This window comes from Typopeltis vanoorti, chromosome 19 (genome assembly GCF_054136105.1).
Source record: "Typopeltis vanoorti isolate ZY-2024b chromosome 19, IOZ_Tvanoo_1.0, whole genome shotgun sequence".
NCBI classification, from domain to species: domain Eukaryota; kingdom Metazoa; phylum Arthropoda; class Arachnida; order Uropygi; family Thelyphonidae; genus Typopeltis; species Typopeltis vanoorti.
The window spans coordinates 46685024-46704848 of NC_143567.1; the positions used below are offsets into that span (position 1 = coordinate 46685024).

Sequence of the window (19825 nt, forward strand, 5' to 3'; positions counted from 1 at the left end):
CAGCTACGATCATGAGGCATCAACATATGTTTACCAAGTGTGCATGTTTTCAAGTTGGTTTTGTCTGTTATGTAGAAGAAAAACTAGTTTCCAAGTGAACAAATCTGCTGCTAACTTAGCTTTACACCTTGACAATTAGAGTAAGTTAATGTTTCACTGAAAGGCCTTGATCAAACCACATTTAGCCAGTGCAAAATTTCGTCACTAAGTAAGATTAAAAATTCTGAATGTAACTGAAGAAAGTAACCATGAAAGAACATAATGTGAATGTGCTAAACAAACAGAATGAGAAGATATGATAGACATAATTTACTGAGAGAAACTTACTAAATGTATAGTTGTGATTATTAGGAAAGTGGAAAAGAAGAATATAAGAACAAATGGCCATTCTAGGTACTGACAAAAGCAGCAGTGAGCAAAGTTACAAGATTTTCTATATGAAGGGCAACAAATCAGAGTGCATTGCTAGAAAGTTCAATGAGTTGAGATGAATGAGGTTGTATGTCTTCATTCTGGTTGTCATTATATACAAGAGTAGTATGCCTAAGTGGTTCATTAACTTCAGATTTGGATCCAGGATATTATTATTATAAGTTAACTTAAGAGACTGAGTGAGAGAGAAAGAAAATTCAAAAGAATATCTTTATTTACAAACAATTAATATTAATGTAAATTTATGATACTGTTTTAACAGTATGTGTAAAATGTTTGTTTTGCAAGCACTATACACAAATTCATTATAAATAAAAACTTATTCCTTAAAGAGAAAAGAGCCCACAAGCTTAATATAAGAACAAACACACAAGATTTGTCTACTCTTCAAGATCACAGGATTTGATGAGAATATACAAACCTCAAACTTATAAAGCACAGTTTCTTCTGCTCTAACAGAAGCCATAGAAATCTAATTAGCTCATACCTGTTTTTCTTTGAAAGCAAAAAGTTAATTGTTAATTTGTGTGCAACATTTCTTAAGAAAGAACATATTTCTTCTTTCATATCTTCTCTGTAATATCAATTCCTTTTCTATTCCCTTGAAATACAAAGATAATTTTAACGTTCACTTTTTTCCTTGTGGAAACTTCCTCCTTATCTTTGAACACAAAAAGAATTCTCTCTCTTTGAATATCTATTTTGAATTGTGAATATCTATTGTTCACAATTATTTTATAGTTTTTTTTTACATATTTTATATTTAGAAGTTTAAACATCAACTACATAACTATAAACCTACAATTCACACTGTGGGTGTATAATTAGGGCAGCAATAGTTCTATAATTGTTTAGACTTGTATAACATTATAATGGTCAATAAAAAAAGGTAAGCAGTAGCCATACTTAGTAAGTTGGTATTCTGATCCTTTAACAAATTTTAATTTCTCTAAAGGAACACCAATTGACTGCAGCATAGCTTTAATTACATGTTCATAGTACTGTGCCCTCAGTTCAAGAAGATTCCATGGAGCCTTCATGTTATCCAGATAGGCATGAAGATCAGCAAAAAGAATTGTAACCTAAAAATAACATGGCAAAATATTGCAATAAATTATCTAAATAATTTCATTACATGACACAGAAAGAAAAATACATTGTAACTAAATCTTACTTACTGATGATTTCACACAAAATGACTATATGAGGAACTTTTTTCCTTTTTTTTATTGCCTAGTGTGAGCACCAGAGGCACTGCAAGCCTCTGGATGCTCACACTAGGCAATAAAGTTCATCTCCCATCTAGATTAGTTCAAGCACTTTTAGAAGTGTCTTTGAGCAGGCTATGTGCAGTGTCACAAAATTTACTGAGTATAAAGAGGAAAAGTTCCTCACTATATAATTTTTCTGAATTATTGATTCAAAATAACTTCACTGGAGAAATGGAAACATTAACATTAACAAGTAGGAAATGATAATCACAAAGAGACATGACTGAACCTAGATGGAAAAAAAAAGTAATCTTGAACCAAGGACTAAAATAACATTGGAAATCACTCTTCTTCATACTATATCCACTTCATCACAATAAAATTATGTTTAACATTTCTTATAATTGTTTATATAAAACAGAAAATATCCAAGAAAAATGCAATTGCTAATGTATCTAATTACTTGGGATGTTGAAAAAGATGTCCAATCTGAAATGTGAAAATGCAGCAGGATTAAATGATATCCAGCTACAATTTCACATTTCAGATTGGACATATTCACAATGTCATCAAAATCCTCAAATATGAAGATATAAAATGGAGTGGATCTCTTGTAGTTCCCATTTATAAAGAGGAAAAGAAAATGTGAAAATGCAATAATGTCAAGTTGCTGAACATGTGATGAATAGTTTTAGCAATTTTTTTTCTACTGGAAGAGAAATTATTCTTGTTTTCATTTCTTGGTTTCTAAATGTGACCAAACATTGTCTGGTCACACTTAGAGTAGCCTAGTCTGGAAGATTTTTCTCAAGAAAACTTTTTTGTTTGTCTCTTTACACTTGGGAAAATGGATGAAAACAATAATTCATGATGAATAATTGAAATGGATAAAACAATGTATTTTATTTAAAGCAGGAATTTCATCTTGGTATTGAGTCCATCCTCTCTGAGTTAAAATGAACAAAGTGGAATAAGATGTTTAAATTTGCCTATAAATGGACACACAATGTGAATCATGCAACATTGCAGGTAGTGATCTACATCTAAGTTGTCATCAGATGGTTTTGTGCTAACATCAAATGGATGTTAGCACAAAAAACTAACAGTGACGATAAGTGTTTTACAGAATCACTTCCTAAAACTAGGAAAAGCCCAAGACAATCAGTCCAATTTAAATTTTTTTGAATTGGAGAAGTTTCTCAGCTTAAGAAAATGTTTTTGTGAACAATCAGTTTGATTCTATTGAACTATGTCTAGTGAGATAGTGTGATAAGCAAGACTGGACTTGTTTAAGTATGTGATGTAATTTTGATATTCTGCCATGCAAAGACCAACCTATCTGATCAAAGTAAGAGAATCCACAAAAACAACACTTGTAAACTCCTGTATAAGATAACCAGTTCCAACATGATTTCTGGGGAACACAGTATGGAAGATAATTTGTGCACAGAACAAAGGAGACTCCCAAACCTTTGGATCATAATTCTTGCTATTCTCTTAGAAATACCTTAGATAAAAAGGAACAAAATCTGCATTGACATTTTTATGAGGAAGAGAAAGTGATGAGAAATTGCTACAGCTTTATGCAAAACCATGTCTTAATGTGCCAAAGTTAAATATGCTAATGATTTTGTTTCCTACAATGAATTCACAAAAAATATAACAGAAAACAAACTATTCATTCAATCTATTTGCCAAAGTGACAAACAAAAAATGAAAAATTCTTCAAGTAGTCCTTAGACTTGTGAATTATTTTTCTTCATTATCTTGGAGATGATTGACTTTGGAATGAAATAAAATGGGGAAATAGCACACCAGACAGGCATGCAAATATACATAAAAAAACACACACCTATTAAGTGTAAAAGATATTTATATAAAAGTGGGAATGACAATGTGAAAAATCTGTAAATTATTATTATTACCTGACGTCTCCAGGGAGTCCAAAGACTCGTCGAGGGAGGGCATCTACTCTACAACTCTCTATCTCCACCAAGCACCACTACCACTAGTATTTTTACAGACAATCACAAACGTCCAAACCCACGGTGGGATGTTTGTGATTGGCTGAAATAATGAAGTTTTTCAAATATCAGGATATGGAAATTGGAACAGAACACAACACATAAAACTTTTTTAAAAATAAACCACCACCACAGATCATGATCAAAGTTAATTTAAGTCGTTTATGCTTCACATGCATCACCATTTGGGTTACTGGTAGAATGCTTTCTTTCAAAAGCAGAAAACATTACTACAAATTCTTTTTCTCGGATAATATTAAATACCTCAAAGATGTTAAGATACAAGAATGAGAGAAAAGCAACAAACTTATATTTCAATGGCAGTTTAACAAAAATATATATAGCTGAACTTCTCCCAGTGTATTATTAAATACATGTATCTCCATGGAGCCAAAAGACTCATTGAAGGACACCCATTATTCACACACTAACTTATCCTTCACACAATATACCTCATGCATCTCCTTGAACTCATTCACTGACAAAGCATGCACAACCACCTCTGGCAATCCATTTCATATATTCATAATCCTCCAAGCAAAAAATCTTGTCCTAACACCCTTGCTAATCACGCATATACAATTTTCAGAGGTCACCCTTATTCTTTCCTTTCCTGCTATGTACTGAAAAATCTTCAGTGTCAATCCTACATGACCCCCTCTAATAACATATGCCTTCTATCATGTCCCCCTCTCCCTTCGCCTATCAGCTAGTTTGAAGCCTGCTAACATTCAATCTGTTCTCCACACACCTGCCACAATATTCACCACTTGCCTCTGAATCCTCTCCACTACTTAATCCCTACAGAATCCAGGTGACATGTGCATGGCAGTCCAGATGCAGCTTTATAAAGGCCATCTTAAATAAATTTTAAGTAAAGAAACAAAGTAACCTTAATAACAGAAACTACTTAGTATAAATTCAATGACTACAAAATTTTCAGTCAAGTAGTCTCTGAACAATTTCAATGGAAAGAGTAGTTAAAAGAGAAAATAATAAGAACTGAAAATTAGTGCACATTAGATGACCAGATGTTACAAGCAGGAAAAAAAAAAACGTTAGAAGTATTAAATAAGGTAGTTGTTCAATCTGATTGATAAAGAAGAGATTTACAACTTTCTACTTTGTAATTGTACATCTTTATCATTGCATTATGGAAATTCATGCATCAATTTTATGTACTCTATGTCTTCACTCTGCTTCTAAATATATTAACAATTTTTTTTAAATATACTATCATTATTGCTAAATGCAAACATATCAATTAAAAAAACAATAAATATACATCATACCTCACATCCAGCTTTTAAAAAATCTGCTATCTTTGACATAGGAACAAAATATGCAACATGAGGTTTGCCTGTAGTAGCAGTGCCCCAATATATTTTTACATCTCTTTCTTTTAATATTTCAATTAATTTTTCCTCTCCAATTATTTCCTGAAATATAAAGGAGTAGAGAATTTCAGATTCATAGTTTCCTACACATGCAATTTAAATTTTTGTCTGCATGCTACACTTTTTTAATATCTAATTCATATTTCTAGAAACATGTTGGTAGTAAGTTCACAATAAGCATTGCATAGACATAAGGTAATATCATCATCACTTTTTTTTTTAATATTGGTCTTGTGCATGACAAGTAGACCATCTGTACCACATACATGGGGTACAGATGAGGATTAGCAATTCATTGACATTTTTCTTGAAGAGGTGGATGTTGTAGATAACATTTCATGAGGAAGATTGTTTACAGGATACAGGAAGATGAAATAAGAGAAGCGAATTTACTGTGTCTGCAGTTGTACTGAAAAAGGATGCTGCTCTTGTTTTAATAGGCCAAACAGAAAAGAAATGATGGAATTACCAGTTCAGTGGAGCAGTGACCATGCAAGTATTTCTGTGGAAAAGACATAGATGAAACAGTACATCTGTGAGAGGGATCATTTATGAGCCACACTGCTCAGCTGTAGACAGAATGTAAAATTTTTAGGTGCACCACCCTAAACATGTGAACAGTATTCTAAGAAAGGACAGAATTGGGATTTGTAGAATTAGTAGCTTGATAGGTGAAAAGTGGCATCTTAACCAGAAAAGAAGGCTGCTTTTAGAGACTAGAATTTACTAATGTGTTTATGCCAAGAGAGATTGGAGATAAATATCAGGCTGAGGAAAGAGTCTAAGCCTGTCTGCTGATTTATGCATTACTATAGAGAGGGGTACATATTAATAACAGGAAGAGTGAGAGAGCATGGTTTTAAATCATAGTGGAAATGTATGTTAATGGTGTTAGACTCAATGGGCAAGATTTGATGAGTTGTAAAAACTTCAAATATCTAGGAAGTATACTTTACTTTCTAGTGATGAAAGTTTAAACCAGGACTTTCACTTCAGTGGGACCTCACTGAAGTGAAAGTTTTTGATTAAAAACAGTTACCTTTTCCAATTTTTAACATATGCAGCAGAGACATAAGAGAGAGATGAATAGAATGCAAGCAACAGCAATGAAACTTTTAAGGACAATGTTGGCAAAAACAAGGAAAGACAGAAAAAGAAATGTGGACATTAGGAATAGTTTAGGACTAAAAAAAAAAATGTTAAAGAAATGCTTATGAACTCTTGTCTAAAATGGTTTGGATATCTAATGAGAATTAATTTAGAAAGAATACCAAGATGAATGTATGAAATGACATTTGAAGGGAGACCAAGAGAAAGACCACAGAAAAGTGGAGAGACCAGATAACAGCAGATCTAGAATGAAACCTGAACTGGAACAGTGTTCATGAAGGAAGATAGAAAGAAATAAAGATCTGATCTATCTGACCTGAGAGTTTCTGTTGGGGCAGTTGTTACTAAAGAAAAAAAAGGGAGGGTGACATAAGCTCCCTTTATGAGAAAAAAGAGGTTACCCATTGAAGAACAATACAGAGATCAATGTTTAAGGCACTGGTTGCAGATGCTTGGGATGTTGAGTGCTGCACAGTGAATTGAATAAGGATGAATGAAGTGTATTATCATTAGCAAAGCTGAGGAAAGAATTAATTGTGATTGAAAAAAGGTGAGTGATGGAACAGAGCATTTGCACTAGTAGTAAATGCTTGAAGAGGGGAGGGAGGGCCTTCACCATCACACACACACACTGAATGACTAGAAAGAAAACTGGTTATCCAGTTAGAGGAAGGCAAACAGACAGACTGAAGGATGACAATTTGCTTAGCAGACCTCACTCACAGACACAAAGCTCTGAAAATGTTGAGCGACAAAACATTTCTTCAAATCTTTCCACAGAATGTGTCCAGTAGAGGTAATGTTAATGATGAAATAAAACTAAACAGCCAATTTACTTTCTAAAGATCTCATTCTCATTCATTAATATGTCCAAAGTAAATTCAACTTCTGTTTAACAATCATTGCCTCCAAGACACATTCTGTCTTTATACTCTAAAACCTTATTGATCATTCTTAATAGTCTCCTCCAAGTCCATAATTCAGATGAATCAATTTGCTTTCTTTCTTCTTAATAATCCAGCTTTCACATCCATACTCTGGAAATATCACTGCTTTGACAATTCTAACTTTCGTGGCCTTTACTCACACCTATGTTAAACCTGATGAAAATTATCTTTGATAATTTTTATCAGGTTTAACATAGCTTTTTTTTTTCCATGATTACCCCTCTTTTAATTTCATCTTCACATTTACCATCATTTCTGATACCAGATGCAAGTAAATCATAACTTTCTCTCCTGGTATTATAAATTCATTTAAATTGCCAAAAGCCATCACTTTTGTTTTGCTAATGTTTAAATTAAGCCTGGCTTTGTTACTTTCTACTCTTAACCAATAAAATGAACTGCTCCAAACCTTCCTTAGTTTCTGCTATGAGGGTTGTATCATCTACATATCTTGAATTATTTATTTTTCTGCCACCAATCTTAATTCTAGCTTGGTCTTAGTTATCCATTCTCGTAATATATTCACTATAAATATTAAAGAGACAGGCTGACAGTATACAACCCTGCCACAATTCTTTTTCTAATCGAACACTGTCTTTCTCCAAAGACTGTAAAAACAGACAACCAAAAAACTGAAGTTTTTTGGTTGTCATACAGCTCTCTTATCAAGAGAATTAGATCTCATGTATTCCCATTGATCTCATTACCATCTACAGTCTGTTGTGATCCATGCAATCAAAAGCTTTCTTATAATCAATGAAGCAGATGAATACTTCCCTTTGAAATTTTCTTGTTCTTTCCATAATCCATCTCCATGCTGGTTTCTAGTTCTTCTACCTCTCCTAAAGCCTGCCTGTTCTTGTGGCATTTCTCTATTTACATATGGCTCCAGCCTTTGTTGGATCACTTGCAGCACAACTTGCATATGAAATTAAAGTGATGATTCTATAATTCTCAATCTCAGGGATTTGATTTTTGGAATTGAGATGAATACTGATTGTTTCCAAATTCTAAGCCAGTATATTTTCTTCCAAACCTGTTAACAAATTTCAGTCAATATATTCACTACTTTATTACTAGCTGCTCTCAATAATTCCAGTAACATTCCATCAGCTCCAGGAGCTTTTCCTTTTTTGCAGATGTTCCATGGCTGATATCATTTCACTTTTCATTATCGTGGGTTCCTCAACAAATTCTCCTTCAATTAACTTTCTTGTACAAATACTCTATATACACTCTTTCCATCTTTTCTTTTCACTGCTTTTCTACCATCAAACATTTTACCGAATTGAATTTTACAACTCCTAATCTAGGGATAAACTTCCCTGATATATTAGTCAAATAGAAAATACAGTAACTGTTCTTTTAAGTTTTGCTTAATGATTAACTTGAATAAGTTGATATAACAAAAATTGTTATTCCATCGATCTCATCTAAAAATGCGTATCATCAAAACCTTATCCCAGTCAGGCACATATTATCTTTTGTTCAAATAACTGCAGTCTTCAATAAATCTACTACTGTAATACATAAAATGTATTACTATGATACATAATGGTCATGATTCCAGAACACTTCAATGAATCAGTCAACATTTTACTTCTGCAAGGCTATGTCATTCAGATTTCAATATCTTATAAAAGGAACTTTATATCATATAGCAAAATACAACTAACTAAAAGGAACTTTATATCATATAGCAAAATACAACTAACTTTAATCCAACACATCATCAAAAAAAAAAAAAACTCCTCATTTCATTCAATGTAGTGTTTATCAGATTTTGTATCTTTCTTAATTTGGTCAAGCCAGACTGGTGTGATAAAAATTACAACTGAAGCAATTAAAGCTATAAGGACAATGTTTCTCTTAATTGTATGTGTTTTCCATGCACTATGCTTATTTGCAAGAGGAAAATCTCTGCCTTCTCTGTATGGGAATGGTTAACTTACTTTCAAGGTGGGCACATGACCCATCTTGAAAACACTCTACCCTTTGAACTGCTTTGATTCTGAAAAACAAACTGGTCAAGCCACCAACATCCAGAACTTCAAATGACTTTCCATTTTCATTTCCACCAACCAACACTGAAGAAATGATGAAGTATTTGCTAGAGCAATGAATGAATGCAATTCGGTCATTGCTCTAGCAAATACTTCTATCAATCCAAATACTTAATGTTCTATATTTTTCAAATCTCCTTGATCTTTTTCTTAACCCAATTCTCCTTTCAGGTATACTTAGGTCACAAGAGAGAGTTCGTGTGAGTTTCCTTCTCCCATAAAACTCCCTCCTACAAACCTTCTACCCTTCAATCCTACAAGGGTGCCAAATGGAACATCCTCTGGAATTTCCACTGTTCCTTGCCATGGCAGATAACTTCTTTCATTCTTCTGATCCAAACACCTGCTCTGAGCAAGTTACAGAAATTATTCCCACCAGCATGAAAGTCTCCATTCCCTACTATCCAAAATTCCTATCCACCCTCTAAGCCCTGATTTAGCATGTACTAGACATTAAATTAAAGATGCCAAAAAATTATATTCTTAGTTTCATCCTTTATCCAAGTGTCAACAAACAAAGTTTGACATGTGCAGCTACTTGTATAAATCAACTATATGCCGATTCCCTTAGTATCCCATAATGCAAAGCACATATCCCTACAGAAAAGTATAATGCTATACATTATGGCCACTACCCAGTCCAGTTTGACCTTTATTGAGGTCTCATCAGTGGGAGTCAGACCCAGAAATGATACCAAGGTTGATGTAATGCAGAAGTCATATTTTTTTCACTTGGTTATACTATAAATTAAAGATGCTAAGAAATTATAATCTTAGTTTCATCCTTTATACAAATGTAAGAAGTTACATGGGAAGTTACTTCATGACTGAGCTACTTGTATATAGAGAACTAATAACTTCACATCAGTTGCCTTAGTAATGCATAATGCATTACCCAATGCATAGCATTAAAGTAATAATATTTTTGGCTTACAGATCAAGTGTTGATCAATTTTATTAACTTAACCAACTTTCGCCAAACTTTAATGTTGGCGTCATCTGGGCACTTACATATAGGTTGAAACAATCTCACAATTATGTGTAACTATAAAACTGACAAGAATAACTGTAAAAAACATGTCAACTAACCATGTCATCGGGTGGGACATGAAGTTGTTCCCCTTACTTAGAGGAAGATTACCATTCAAGAATTTTCAAAGAAGCAGCCACAGTCACCTGTTCTACTGTCAACCTTAACAGAAATCAAGGCCTAATACTCCCAGAGATATGGAAAACCCTAATCAAATCTTTAAAAACAAAAGAAATGAACTTTAATACAAACTACAGAAAGTTCCTCAGCAACAGTTAGCTAATCTTGTACACGCAATACGTGTTTCATGCACGTTCGATACTATTTTATTTGTAATCATTCTACTCAGTTTTTTACAGTTATTCTTGTCAGTTTTATAGTTACACATAATTATGAGATTGTTTCAACCTATATGTAAGTGCTCTGATGATGTCAACAGTTAAAGTTTGGCAAAACTAGTTGGTTAAGTTAATAAAATTGATCAACACTTGATCTGTAAACCAAAAATATTATTAATTCTCAGGATCAAGAAAATAAACCTTCATTATGCATAGCATTATACTTATCCATAATGATGTGTGTGTGTAGAAAATTATTAAGAAAACAAAAAAAAATTCTTAGCCCATTATTGTACTTTGAGTTTACCTTTCATGGTGTGTGTGTGGAAGGGGGGGGAGAGTTCAAAACATAATACTTTATTCTTCAAACTCTTAAGTTAGTATATCATATTTATGGATAATTTTCCAGATCTAACTGATTTTATAGTAAATAAATACAATAAAAAAATGAAATACTGAAATGAAAAATGAAATATTTACAAAGAAGTTCAGCATATTTTTTGATACCATCTGCATTATGTGTTATTTATTATATTCCTGACCTCCATGGAGTCAGACTCATTTCGTTGTGAGAAATGAGTATATTTATTTTAAGACTGTGTTATTATGTATATTACTATACAAACCATCATTCTGCTTGAAAAAAGTACAAAAATAATTGCATTCTGATTTGTACATGAAAACCATGTATTTTTGTAATATACAATACTTAGAGCAAAATTAAAGATGATAGCTAAATAGAAAAGTAGAATATCAAAGTATATTTTAAGGTCAAGATCAAGGTTATATATTGCAAAAAAACAAGCATTATCAACTGATAAATGGGATAAGTTTACAGGTTTAGAGTTACTAGAGAAAGACCTTGAGATAATCAATTTGCACATTTAGGAAAGATCAAAATTGAAAAGGTCATTAAACTTTTATAAAAACCAGTTATTTGAATCACAAAGTATAATGAGTTTAATACCTAACTTAATATAAAATTTAAAGCTAACTTAAAGTATAACTTTCAGAGATATACATTCACACTAAATTAGAGGACTAAAGCTGTTAATGAAGTTTTATAACTGTAAATGTGTCTTTAAGCATTCTAGCTATACATTTAAAACCATGATAATTACCTGTAAATTCCATTTAATTAAATTAAATTTATCTTCCCAAGATAATGCATCATCATTCACATGTCCAGTCATGGTAATTAAATTTCACAATAACTAAAGGAGAGGGAGAAAAAAAATCAAAATTTGCCACATTTCTTATATTAGTTATTGCTAAATAGACAATACTGAAATAACACTTAAGCATATTAGTAAGGAAAACAATAATTTTCTTTAATGGTAATTTTCAATAAAGAAAAATTATAAATTCTGAAGATGTTTGTTAGCTAAGATTTTTTTTTATGAAGTATCATACAAAATGTTCCAAACTGTCCACATTTTCTTCTTTTTTACTTGAGATATTGCTTGCAAGTGAAAGGAAAATTTAGTGATTTTCAATGAATAATTAATTTTTTATAAAATAAAGTTTGCAAAGAAAAAAAAATAGCAGAAAACCTTTTAAAAATGCTCAGCAAAAAAACTATTAAAAGAAAGGATAATACATAATCCAACACTGTTTTAAAGCCAAGTTAGCAAAAATGTGTTTGCAACTCAAGTTTTAAAAAAAATGACCATGAGCCTGATGGAAATACCACTTTTTGACATGAAAATTGCCTTGGTATTGGCACTAAGTCTGTCATACCACTCATTGACTGTTCTTGCTCTCACCACTCTATCAGGCAATGCATTTCATGGTTCAACCACTCTCCATGCAAAGAAACCAATCCTCACCCTCTTACTCACAAGAGGTGAGGACTGATTTTTACCAAACTCTGCAGCCCACATTTCCTCAGCTGATCCTCATAACTAACATTATACAGTCCTGAAACCATCTTAGTTATCTGCCTCTGTACCCTTTCCACAATTAATTTATCCCATTCAAATCCTGGGGACCAAATTTGAAAACAATAGTCTAAGTGTGGTCTGATCAGGGCCTTATATAATGGAACAATAACTCTTATCTCTGCAGGTGAGCATCCTTCTCTGTACTGCAGCAATCCTTCACCACCAGATCTCTTGTCTCCGCTACTTCCTCCAGTACAGCTCCTCCAATCGAGTATGCAGCCTCCCACAGATGTACTCCAAACTTCAAGACTTGACATTTTGCTGCATTAAACCGACACCCCATTCATTTGCCCATCTGTTCTAGTTTATTCAAATCCTCTTGCAGGGCTGCCGCATCTGCACTATTAGTAATAACCCTTCCCAGCTTCCCATCATCTGCAAACAACTGAATATCCTCCTGCAATCCACTGACAATGTCAATGATCAATGTTTTGCTGACCAAAGATACTTTAAGTTATTGCTTTTTGGCAGCTATGCTGAAATTGAGGGCAAAATTATTTTCATGCCGGGGAATATTTTACAGTTGTATTTTCCATATTTCACATATGAGATTCCATGGTATTTGGAATAGGATTTTTGTCTCTCAAAGGTTTCTTTGTGGTCTGGGACAATAATTCAAAATAGCTGTCAAGCCTGTGACAGCTTGATTAGAAGCATGAATAAAAGATGACTGTATGGAATGCTGGCACAGTGTTATCTTTTAAGTAGTCAGTGCCAAAGGCATATTCCTATAGTTTTTCATTTACTTTCAAAACTTGAAGTTTCAAAGGCAAAAACTGTTTGCTACTTGGTTAGAAAACAATCCTGAATTCATTGATTTATCTAAAATAATTATTTTACATAAAAGTTACTGAAGAGGATAACAGCAAGAAGCAAAAATTCTTATCTAAATGTCAGTTGTGTTTTCTGGTCTCCCTTGCAAAGCTATTAGCTATAACTGTCCAAACCTATTTTTGCCTCTTTTGCATTCTATGTTCTATTACAATGATCAGTTTCCAGTTAATATCATTGGGAGTGTACCAGATATGTTTGTCAAGTACAATATTTCGGCTTTCTTCCAAATTGATCAATTTTTGCTCTTAGATTTCATTCTTCTAAAGCATTAAATTAATATCAACTTACCTCCTAAATGGAAAAATATGACCTTCATAAAACATAAATGACAAGTGTAAAGTACCAAACCTAAGGCAAAATATCTGTGCAATATGAAAAAAAAATAAATGTAGAAATTTAAAACAAAATCATGATTATTAATACTTAATTAATACAATACTCTTGGGTATATGACTGTTTTAAGGTTCAACCAGTAACATAAGTCTTAAATTATAAAAAGCAATCATATACCCAAGATATAAACCAAATATGTACACCAAATTCATCTCAAATAAAATTTTCTACATCTCAATTCTGAAATTAAGAAAAATATACATATCCTGCTTATAATACAAGTAAGTCATTTCTTCTCACCCTATCATGAATTTACACTGTAATAATAACAAAATTAATGGTATAATTAAGTAGACCAAACATCACGCTAAAGCTTTCAGATTAGAATCCTCCCAATTAGTATTCCAAAAGGATTTCTTTTCAAAATTCATAAAGCACACTGTTAGGGATCCTCAGATATTTATATAACATTGGAACAAACCAGAAGTATTATTTCAAGGCTGTCAGAAAAAGAAGAGAAACCTACTCTATGCACTCTTCAAGGTTAAAAATAAGCATAATCACAACTTGAATATTAATGAATTTTATACAGGTGGATATAGCCAACTTTTTAGATGAATGCCTTGGCCTTTATAAAGAACGTAAAAGATCTTTGCAATAGCAGGAACTAGTTTAATAACTGAATGAAAAATAAAAATTAATATTTCCACAAAAATGTGATGCTGCAAAAAAAAAAAAGAAAAAAAAAGTAGAAATGTAGAAAGTTTATTTTTCACTTGGTTAGACTATAATAAATTTAGTTTAATCCTTCATCCAACTGTGAGCAAACAAAGTTTGTGCCTGAAAGTATCTTCAGGACTGCGGTAAGGTGGTACAACACCGGGCAACTCGTTGCAAAGGTGGAGCAAGCTAACATCACTCCTATCTCAGTATCTTCCATAATGCAAAACACATCTCCTCGAGGAAATGTATAATGTTATGCATTAAGGGAAGGGCCACTACCCAGACTAGTTTCGGCCTTTATTGAGGTCTCTTCAGTGGGAGCCAAGAATAAGGAGAAAACTGTTAAATTACCCAAGTCTGTCACTTACACAGAATACTTCAAACAAAATTAAAAAAATAATAAAAAAAATTAAAAACATAACTTGGTAAAGGTGATTTATTAGTCAATTTTGACATTTCATCCCTTTTCACAAATGTTCCAATCAGTGAAAAACAATTCTTCTCTTACAGAAGAAATTTCTGCCTGATATTATAGCTCTCTTTACCCATGTACTATGTTCCAGTTACTTTGTGTGTAATTTTTACCTACAAAAAGAAGGTACAGCCATACACTCACACCCCCCACCAATTGCTAACTTTTTATATGGAAGATTTTGAGCAGTGTGTTTTAGATTTCTTTACTTTAAAACCTACACTTCGGCTTAGATACATTGATGATGTTTTTGTTATCTGGCCACACAGCTGCCAAACTTTAAACGCCTTCTTCAGACACCTAAACAAACAACATGAGAACATACAATTTACAAATGAAATTGAAAATCAAAACTCATTTCCTGTCCTGGATATACAGGTCATATATCTTCTCTCAGGCAGTATATCCTTCACCATCTACCACAAGCCTACATGTACCACCCAATATATACATGCCAACTCTTACCACCACCCTTCACAAAAACTTAATCATTAACACCTTCAAAAACAGAGTTATAACAATTTGCTCTAATGAACAAGCGCTTAAAGAATTACAAATTATTAGCAATACATTTATAAACAATAGCTATAGCAAAAATACCATCGATAAAATTCATTGTTCACAAAAAAATGCAAATAATACTGATTACAGTAAAACCATAGCAATCCCATATGTCAAAGGATTATCAAGATAAAATAAATAGAATTCTACACCATTACCTATAAAATTAAAACAAACATTCAACTCCTCCAAGGATCCTCCCCCCCCCTTTGGCCTATCCTGGAGTATACCAAATCCATTGCATCTGTAACTTACCTTATATTGGTGAAACTGGATGAACAATTTCAATCTGTAAAAAAAAAGAATACAAATGACACATTAAATTTACTAATTCTGGTGAAGCAGACCTCTCAGATCACACTCTTAACACCCTACACCAAATTGATTGAAAAATACCTGTTCCTTACACCATACAAAAATCTGGTATGAATGCAAATTCAAAAAAAAAAAGCCTTGAAATTTTGATCAACCTCCTAATCTAAACAATAATAGTGGCAAAAAATCCCAAGAATTTGGACTGCACACAATTCAGCCTAAACAAATTCTTTCAAGTTCTCCAGCAACCCAAAGCAATAATTTCTGTCCTTATTGGCCACTATCTATATTGTTTTTGTTCTAATTTATCTGTGAGTAATTATGTGAGAGCTGATTGCTCTCTAGCTTAATATCTTTTAATAATTTGTAACCAAATAACAGGACTAGCTTCATTATAGTCATGTCTAGCTTTATATATGTGAGAGCTCACTGCTCTCTAGCTTAATATCTTTTAACGATTTGTAACCAAATAACAGAACTATCTTTATTATAGTCACGATTTTTTTTTCACCAGAGGTTAGGCCAGTAGTGTTAACAGTTGACCAAATTAGTGTGACTTTAGCATACATGTATGCTAAAGTGTGATTTGTTTCTTGTGACTACTTTCATGTAGTCACAAGAAACACACACACACACACACACACGTGTGTGTGTGTGTGTACACTCCAGATGATGATCTTGATATGAAAACTGAAATGTTGGTCAATTATTTTGGTTTATATTAAAGTGAAATTTTACTATAACATGGTAGTTGTTTCCATAATTTTTTTTAATAATGAATGCTGATCACTGTGTAACTATGAAAAAAAAAAGTTGCCTTTTCTATAATTAAACACTGAAATCATTAGACTACATATAACACACATACACAGAGTAATTCCACACCCAATCAAACTTTAAAGCATATTCTATACCTCATGGGTCAGAAATATGCATTTGAGATATAGCCCTTTGTAGTTGCAGTACAAATATAAAAGAACTGTAGTATAAAACTTATTTCATAGCAGGTTCAAAATGCCTTCTGTTACCAGCAGCACAGCTATTGAGATGTATTACACTGACAGCCTCATGCACTCCAAAGTTTCTGACTAGAGTCTGATGGCAGTGCATGATCAACATATTCCTTCAACAGTTCAACATTTTTCACTGCCTAGAGCATGGCAATGATTTCAAATGATCCCACAAACAAAGAAAAATCCACAGTATTTAGGTCAAGTGACTGAAGAGGACATTAATTAGTCCAACCAACCAGTCTATCTTTCAGGAAACCTTTGATCAAGATACCTTTGGCATCACAATAGTGGAGCTGTCATGCACAAACCACATTTCTCCTCTGTGGCAAAAGGGACATCATCAAGAATATCCTCATGGAAGATGTTTTCTACTAGGTTTGCAAGAAGTCACAGTACGAAGGTCCTGTAAGCTTGTTTGGCAAAACATATGGTCCTATTAATCCTCACTGAAATAACAGCATGTGAATTTTGATAACTGAAAATACCATCTTAAGTAAACACTGCCTCATCTGAGAATAGTACATGAGAGAAATTGTTGGTCCCATTACACTGTTGTAAAAATCACTAACAACATGCAATCAATGATGATTACCTAGTAAAAGTGCTCAAACCCAGTGGAAATGGTACGGATAAAGCAGATTTTAATTCAGGCTCGTTCATTTTCTAGTTGGGAGACACTATATTCCAGTGCAATCGTCAATGTGCTAGTGCATGGATTCCATGACGGTATCTTCAATATTCTCAACCCAGTTTTTTTTTATTCCCCTTTCCATTTTTTTTGTTCCAAGACACTACTACTGCTGCACTTAATCACTGTCCTGTTTTAGTTTTTCATTTATTCTTTGAAAATGGAAGTAATTAATATTTTTGTCATCCAGAAGATGAACTTTAAAACAATCACGGGGATTTTTCATTTATCTAGTTAATTTTAAACCATCTTGGGGGTTATTCAATTTTCCTTGAAATAGATAATGATCTGCTTCTATTTCTGCTCCTTGGAATACTCTGCAACCTAGTATCATCTTAGTTGTTCTATTAATTGTTATATAGGCTATTATACTTTTTGGGGTTTCTTGCTCCCCAAGTGAATTTATAGCACTCTTTATAATTGAAAAAAAAAAAAAAAAAGTTTTAGCAATTAGTAACTGGGTTGATACCAAGGGGGGGGGGGAAAGAGGGAGATGAAGGAATAGTTCCATTGCATAAAGGAGGCTCCAAGACTGAGGTAGAAAATTATCAAGATCAGCATTTTATGTGTAGTGGTCATGGTATTGAAGAAGTTGGTTAAGGGAAAAAATCCAGGAATGTATAGGTAAGAAAGGGACACTGTGTGTGAGAGAGAGAGAGAGAGAGAGAGAGGAGTAGGTCATTGCCTCAATAACTTTTTATAATACAGTGAGAGCTGAGTTGGATAAGAGCAATGGATACACTGAGATACAGCTGACTTTGCAAAGGCTTTCAATAGAATACTGTATGGAATTATAATAAATTCAAAAAATGGGAATGAATATGAAGTTTGTGGTTAGATGATGAAGAGATACAGACAGTATCTCTTCATCTTTATTCAGCAGTAGAGTCCAGTAGACAGCCTGTGACTAATGGCATGCTGTAAGGCTATGTTTTTGAGCTACTACTATTTCATTTGTACATTAATGATATAGGAAATAATTTGAAGGGTAATATTCAGCTGTCTGCCAATGATGCAAAACTGGATAAAGCAATAGTCAATAAAGATTTTAAATTTTATAGGATAATTTAAATAGACTAGTAGCATGGACAAAGGAGAAACATGTGTCAGTTTAATGTTGCTAAGTGTAAAGTTATTCATTTTGGGGTGAAAAGATTACCAGCTGAATACCATATTGATGGAACTGTACTCCAGGAAATTGATAAAGCCAAGGATCTGGGGGTGATTTAAAATCCAGATGGCACATTGCAAAAGTGGCTAAAACAATACTCATTGGATTAGTTGGTTACTGAAGAACACCCTGACAAGTAGAGACAAGGACATCTTGACTACTGTGTACAGATCTGATCACCTGAGTTTCTTAGGGATGAAGAGGGGGTGGAGAGGATCCAGAGATGAATAACCAAGATGGTGGTAGGTCTATGGAACACAATGGACCAGCAGTCTCACCATCCCCTCTCCCAGCAATATGGAATTATAAACTTAATCAGTCACTGATAGCAGTGTCCTAACTACCGAACTTGTCCATATCTTATCATTCCTTAGCCAAGGCCACAATTCCCAAAAAATATCAAAATTCTGTAACCCAACCACAAACTTCATATTGCCACATCTCACTTTTCCATATATCTAGGGCACATCCAAAAAATTAACAAAAATCCTAAGGAAATACAAACTTACAACCATTTGCAGACCACAAAAAATTGGCATCCCTTATCTGCTCCACCAAAGACCAGCAACATTCCCTAGACTTACAAGGTCCCTTACAGTTTCAAACTATCCTACTATGGCCAAACAGGCAGGACAGCCAACATCAAGAACTCAAGGCCCAACTCTGGTAGCCTTTCTTCACCCTCATTTGCCTGGTGTTAGTACCCGAGTGCATGTATCATTGTTTTTGGTAATCTCTGATGATGATGGCAATGTAATGTTGCCGAAAAATAGGAAAATAAAGTTTTTATAATTAATATTTTAGCATATATTATTTCCACTCAGGACTTACTGAACATGATTTGGACACCCACCACAGGATACACTGGAAGAAGGCCACTCTATTACACCATAGCAAATACAAATATGAAAGGATATTCCTTGAATCTGCCTCAGCCCTAAAAAACTTGCCAAACATCAACAAATTTGGTTGCATGAGACTCCTCCCTAATCTGGAAAGAATTCATCCTAAGATCTTCAAGCCCAATGGCTAAGACTACCCAATTTAGTCCACTGAGAACTCAAGGCCCAACTCTGGTTGCTTTTCTTCAGCCTCATTTGCCTAGTGTTAGTACCTGAGTGCACATGTCATTGTTTTTGTTTTTGGTAATCTCTGATGATGATGGCAATGTAATGTTGCCAAAAAATAGGAAAATATAAAGTTTTTATAATTAATATTTT

General features: G+C 33.3%; 1 protein-coding gene across 1 annotated transcript in view; it reads right to left on the reverse strand.

The window, feature by feature from the left end:
• Positions 1-19825, reverse strand: part of TyrRS (Tyrosyl-tRNA synthetase) — a 100815-nt gene that overhangs the window by 67520 nt on the left and 13470 nt on the right. Inside the window, exons 2-4 of the mRNA XM_090409641.1 lie at positions 11674-11766; positions 4960-5106; positions 1339-1514 (exon numbers count right to left, since the gene is read on the reverse strand). Coding sequence (XP_090265767.1) covers positions 1339-1514; positions 4960-5106; positions 11674-11745 — 395 coding nt within the window. The 5' untranslated portion in view covers positions 11746-11766. The remainder of the gene's footprint in view (positions 1-1338; positions 1515-4959; positions 5107-11673; positions 11767-19825) is intronic.